The sequence below is a fragment of the Hordeum vulgare genome, chromosome 1H, assembly GCF_904849725.1.
Source record: "Hordeum vulgare subsp. vulgare chromosome 1H, MorexV3_pseudomolecules_assembly, whole genome shotgun sequence".
NCBI lineage: Eukaryota > Viridiplantae > Streptophyta > Magnoliopsida > Poales > Poaceae > Hordeum > Hordeum vulgare.
The window spans coordinates 425,017,417-425,023,060 of record NC_058518.1 but is presented as its reverse complement, the minus strand read 5'-3'; the positions used below and the strand labels follow the sequence as shown (position 1 = coordinate 425,023,060).

At 40.6% G+C, this 5,644-nt stretch overlaps 1 protein-coding gene across 4 annotated transcripts; it reads left to right on the top strand.

Moving 5' to 3' along the window:
* Window positions 1–541: 541 nt before the first annotated feature.
* On the top strand, window positions 542–5,022 carry LOC123442381 (RNA polymerase II C-terminal domain phosphatase-like 4). Of its 4 annotated transcripts, none has more exons than XM_045118431.1 (8): window positions 542–806; window positions 1,510–1,583; window positions 2,056–2,186; window positions 2,400–2,580; window positions 3,390–3,679; window positions 3,833–4,021; window positions 4,141–4,179; window positions 4,284–5,022. In XM_045118431.1, exons 1-8 carry the CDS (start codon window positions 601–603, stop codon window positions 4,632–4,634), a joined length of 1,461 nt encoding a protein of 486 aa, XP_044974366.1. In that variant the 5' UTR covers window positions 542–600; the 3' UTR covers window positions 4,635–5,022. The 4 variants fall into 4 exon arrangements, with proteins under 4 accessions (XP_044974366.1, XP_044974349.1, XP_044974357.1 ...); XM_045118414.1 differs by having other exon boundaries at window positions 3,384–3,679; XM_045118422.1 differs by having other exon boundaries at window positions 2,053–2,186.
* The last annotated feature ends 622 nt before the right edge of the window (window positions 5,023–5,644 follow it).

The following is a 5,644-nucleotide window of genomic DNA, read 5'->3' as shown; positions in this document are numbered from 1 at the left end:
TTGTATGTTGATCATCTTGATTTACTCTTTGCTTAGTCTTGATCAACCTTGTGTCTTTATGACCAATCTTTGGATAATACTTTGAATACCACCTTGGTCATCATATAAACTTCTTAAAACCAACGGATGGACTTCAAGAAATGCTTGTGGACAAATCCTTCAAATAACTCAATGCAACCATTAGTCCATAGGGATTTTAATCAATTATCAAAACCACATACGAAGAAATATGCTCTAACACCGACAGTCAGACGCTATACTGCACTGTGTGACGCATTTGCTTTAGACATCACATAGTGCAGTGTGGCGCCCATGGCTTAGGCGCCACATTAGGTCTCGGGAGTCATACAACGTAGTGTCAGGCACACAGTGTAGTGTGCCATCTAAGCCAAAGGCATCACAAAAAGGGTCAAACGGATGAATTTTTTTTAAACGCGGTTAAGTTTGTGACATACTTTCGTTTTTTTTTCCTATGAACAATATACACAATCAATAAAAGGGGCTGAGATTTCTCTTAAAAAAAAAAATTCCTCCTCTCGACTTCCCAACCCACCCAAATTGCTGCGCACCCCCGTCGCCCTCACCGTCGCTGCTTCGATCATGAGCGTCGCCGCGGAGTCACCGTCGCCGTCCCTGTCTTCCCTCAGCGACGAGGACGATTTCGCTGACTTCCTGGACGCGGAGCTCGAGCTCATCTCTGCTGCTGACTCCGCCTCCCGTGGCGCCCCCCCGGGGTCACCCAGCGACGACGAAGATGAGGAGGAGGAGGACGTGGTGGTCGACCTAGACGCCGTAGGGAAGGGAAGGTACGCGCATTCGATTCTCCGCCCCCGCGTTGTACCAAATCGTTGGGCCTGGCAGCTTCGGCTCATTCAGGTCCCAGTGAAACTGTGAACAACACCACATCTAAACAACATAATCTGATAACCAGTAAGATTGCTCCCGTGCCGAAAGCTCCAGTAAGATTGGTCCCCTTTCGCCTTGTCCCATCATTAGCATATGGGTTTACAAGATGAAGTTATGACTAAACATGGTAAATCTGATGTGACTTAACACAACCTGAAGCTTCAGATCACTAAACAGACACTTTTGTATCATTCGGTGGAAATGATGTTGGCTCTGTCACCATCATCCCAACAGGCCCAGGTTCAATCCATGAAGTCATGCTTAATAATCGATCTTATTTTGTTTAATGTATCTCTGAATTTTGTTCAATCGTTGATTCACAAAAACAAATTGAAGGAAAATTTGACATGACAGGATTGTGGTGAGCAAGTATTGTAGTTTGTTGCATAACATTCTTTCATCCTGAAAATTGCTGCATCAGATGGTTGAATGCACTGACGTAGCAATAGTATGTAATTCTTGATGAGGAGCTGAATACTGAGGAGAAGGGGAGAGGCAAGGGACGTATACGGCTTGATGATGTGTTTTGAAAGAACTCTTGATGATTTGTTTTGTACATTTTGCGCTATGAATCTGACTACCGCAACTGCATAATATATGCAGTAACAAAAGACGTAGAGTGGAGGAACATCGCCAAGATCAAGGAACAGCAACAAGGCCTGAAGAAGATGTCATTGGTATGCTTGTTAATCCTGTTTTACAGACATTGAACTTTAGTAGCTCATGTACTAAGGTTGTTGTGTTGTGTTATATTTATTTTTCATATGAGATCTTCAGTTTCTGGATGCAATTATAAGCTTACAGAGCCCATTCCATAAGTGGCATATGTTATGGTAATTTTCAGCGAATTCTGTAGTCTCCTAGGGACTGCGATTTCAGACTCTCAGCCTTTGGCTTGCTTGTCCAACTAAATCTTGCCACTCCGTATAATACACATATGATGCCACATTCGTTTCTGTATTTCATTAGGACCTTTCGTTTGACGAGTTTCTTGTTGTACATCCTACCATGGCTTATGAGGTGTTAAAAAGATGAGAGGAAATATTACTTGTACTGCATTCTGGATTCAGCTCAGTTTATCATATCTTGAACATTGAATGTGCATGATATGGCAAGATATATGGAATTATTGAACACATGTTGTAGCAGGCTCAGTTAAAGATGCTCAAATCAAGAAATGTCCTCCACACCCTGGATTTTTTGGTGGACTTTGCATTAACTGCGGGAAAAGCCAAGACGAAGAAGATGTTCCAGGAGTCGCTTTTGGTTACATCCACAAGGTACATAAACCTCCGTCTTCTCTCTGTAAACACTGAGAGTTATAATGGTGTTTCTTTATTGCATTTGCCTTGCGCAAATCATAGTCGCCCATTGTTTGAAACCAATGTTATTCTAATATATTCTGAGATTTCAGAATTATATTACCGTTTCTACTTATCCTTGCAAAGTACCTTCAGTCTTTTCGTGAATTTTGAAGAACTTCTTAAATGCAGGGTTTGAGGCTAGGTACTTCAGAAATGGACAGGCTACGTGAATCTGAAGTGAAGAATCTGTTGCGTGAAAGAAAACTGGTACTTATTTTAGATTTGGATCATACACTGATTAACTCAACCAGACTCCATGATATTTCTGCTGCTGAGATGGACCTAGGAATTCAAACTGCTGCATCAAAAAGTAAGCTGTATCTATTTGCATTAAATTTTGAGAACTCTTAGCTGCTTCTATACACAGTGTGATATTTCATCTATATGAACATGGAGGCACTGCCTCTGTGCAAAATAGATGTGCCTCTGCTATGAGTGAAATCATCTCATTTCAGTTTTACACCTAACATATTTGAAACTATTTAAAATATAGGGAAAGGAAATGATAGATTTGTTTTCACTAGTTTCACGACATTGCAAATTTGTAAAATATACGGACACTTTATGTCCGAATCAGTGGTCAAAGTTGGTTGATACAGAGGATATGATCTTAGGTTTTCCTTGAAGTATTATTACAACTTTAACCAACAATCTTGTGCCATCAGATAGAGTGACACCATAAAGACGAATAATTAATGTCGTGTCATTGATCATGGTGATTCTCTCTGTTCAGATTGTATCCTTATGCTTTGATTTAGAGACTAAAATTTTCCAGGAATATAGTCATTTTTCGAGCCTCATCATTGCTGACTTTGATAGTATAGTGGGTTCAATGCAGTTTGCACCACTTAGTATTACTGTTATCTATGGGTCAACGTTTCAATTGTTTTTGTTGACGTCAACAAGTACTGATAATGATAGTATAAAATCAATATTTTTTATACAACAAAAGTAGCTGTCTTGCGATACTTAGTTCCAGCGTATGTCACACTTCCATTTTATATAGTTGTTTTCTCCCACCTCAACTTAGTGGTTTTCACTCTTGTTGAAACCTTTCATTATTTATCCAGTAATTTGTTTCTATACTGGCGGTAAACCATCGACATTCCCTAGATGCAGATGATCCAGAGAGAAGCTTGTTCACATTACAAGGAATGCATATGCTTACAAAGTTGAGACCCTTTGTCCGTAAATTTTTGGAAGAAGCGAGCAATATGTTTGATATGTATATCTACACCATGGGTGACAAGGCATATGCAATTGAAATAGCAAAACTTCTTGACCCTGGCAATGTCTATTTTGACTCAAAAGTGATTTCTAACTCTGACTGCACTCAGCGGCACCAGAAAGGTCTTGATGTGGTTCTCGGAGATGACAAGGTTGCAGTGATTATTGATGACACCGAGCATGTAGGTGTTTTTGTTTGGTCAACATGCTTGATATGCATTTAGTTTATTGCTACATTGGTTGGTTCCACATGAAGACTTCACAGTATAATTATTAATCGCCGGTGATTTCATTTATATGACTGTAGCTAACCTAAATGGTACTCTTTTTTTCAGGTCTGGCAGAAGCATAAAGAAAACCTTATTCTGATGGAGAGATATCATTATTTTGCTGCGAGCTGTCGCCAGTTTGGTTTCAGCGACCAATCTTTGTCAGAGTTGATGCAAGATGAAAGGGAGAGCGATGGGGCTCTGGCTACAATTTTGGATGTCCTGAAGCGCATACACACGATTTTCTTCGACTCGGTAGGTTACTTAGAGTTTTATCACAGTTTATCATCCTATTGCCCTACGCCTGTCTTCAACCCTGTGCATAAACCTCCGTAAGCGTTTAAACATTTGCTTCTGCACTGCCTCTTCTGTAGGGCGTTGAAACTGCTCTTTCTTCGCGAGACGTGCGGCAGGTAAGTTTCGACCGTGTCTTATGCGTCGCGGGTTCATTTGTCCGTTGTAGATTTTGTTTGGTGACTACGTTGTTGCCTGTGCTTACGCACATTCTCCATCGCAGGTAATCAAGAGGGTGCGGCAGGAGGTACTGCAGGGCTGCAAGCTGGTCTTCAGTCGAGTGTTCCCGTCGGATTGCCGCTCACAGGATCAGATAATGTGGAAGATGGCCGAGCAGCTGGGCGCCGTCTGCTGCTCGGAGGTGGATCCCAGTGTTACCCATGTGGTCGCCGTGCATGCCGGAACGGAGAAGGCCCGCTGGGCTGCCGGCAACAAGAAGTTTTTGCTCCACCCGCGCTGGATTGAGGCCTGCAACTATCGCTGGCACCGGCAGCCGGAGGAAGATTTCCCTGTGCCTGGACTGAAGGAGGACAAGGGCAAGGAAAAGGTTGCAGAAGATGTCACCTGTCACTGAGTATATAACTGACTCATGTAGGTAGAGCACCCGCAGTTGATTAACTGAGCCCCTAAAAGGGCCGATTAACTGACAGCAGGTCTTGATTGACTATAAGTTCGTAACCGTGTTGCTCACATATACGGTAGGTCTGTAGCTACGCAACTATACATATCTTAGATTTTTACTTAATCTCGCGGAATAGGAAGTGAAGCACTTTAGGATCTGATTATCCTGATGCTTATGGTACGTGTGCTGCTGCCTGCTGGTCTGAATATCGTATCAGCCATATCAATGGATGACAGTTCAACGAGTGACTCTGTTCTGCAGCTTTATGAAGGCATGTACTTCTCCTCTTCTTTTTACTCTGCATATTATAATTGAAGTCAATCTTGGTGAAGTTTAATCATATTTATTATATAAAAAAGTATTAACATATATAATACTAATGTTATACAATATGAAAATTAAATTCATGAGCATGTAATGATATTGGTTTCACAATGTGAATGTTGGTATTTACTACATTCGTCTTAAAATAAGTGACTTAATTTTATACTCAAATTAGTATAAAGTTAAGTTACTTATTTTAGGACGGAGAAAGTATTTTTATAAAATTGGTCAAACTTTATAAAGTTTAATTTTAGACAGATCTTATATACAAACTAAAAAGGACATGAGGGAGTACTATTACTCTCTTTTTTGCGGGTGAAAGCATGTATTATTACTCATATGTGAAAAAATTATTTTCCCCGTGAATCAACCTATATTGAATGATTAGAGGGACAATGGTATCATCAGCCCATTAGCCCAATCCATGAGGGTTAAGTCTTGATGCTCGCGTTATTTCTTAATTTATTTAAAAATTTACGATGATATGTTTTCGGTGAAAATAAAACATTAATAAAGATAGGATGTCTGTATGTGTATTTATAAGGGTGAGTGTATGCGCGTGTATTCACGGCTTGCTTGTTAAGAAAAACTCTTCCATCGTCTGAAATTAATTGTCAGGTCGGTTGTACATGCTAGCC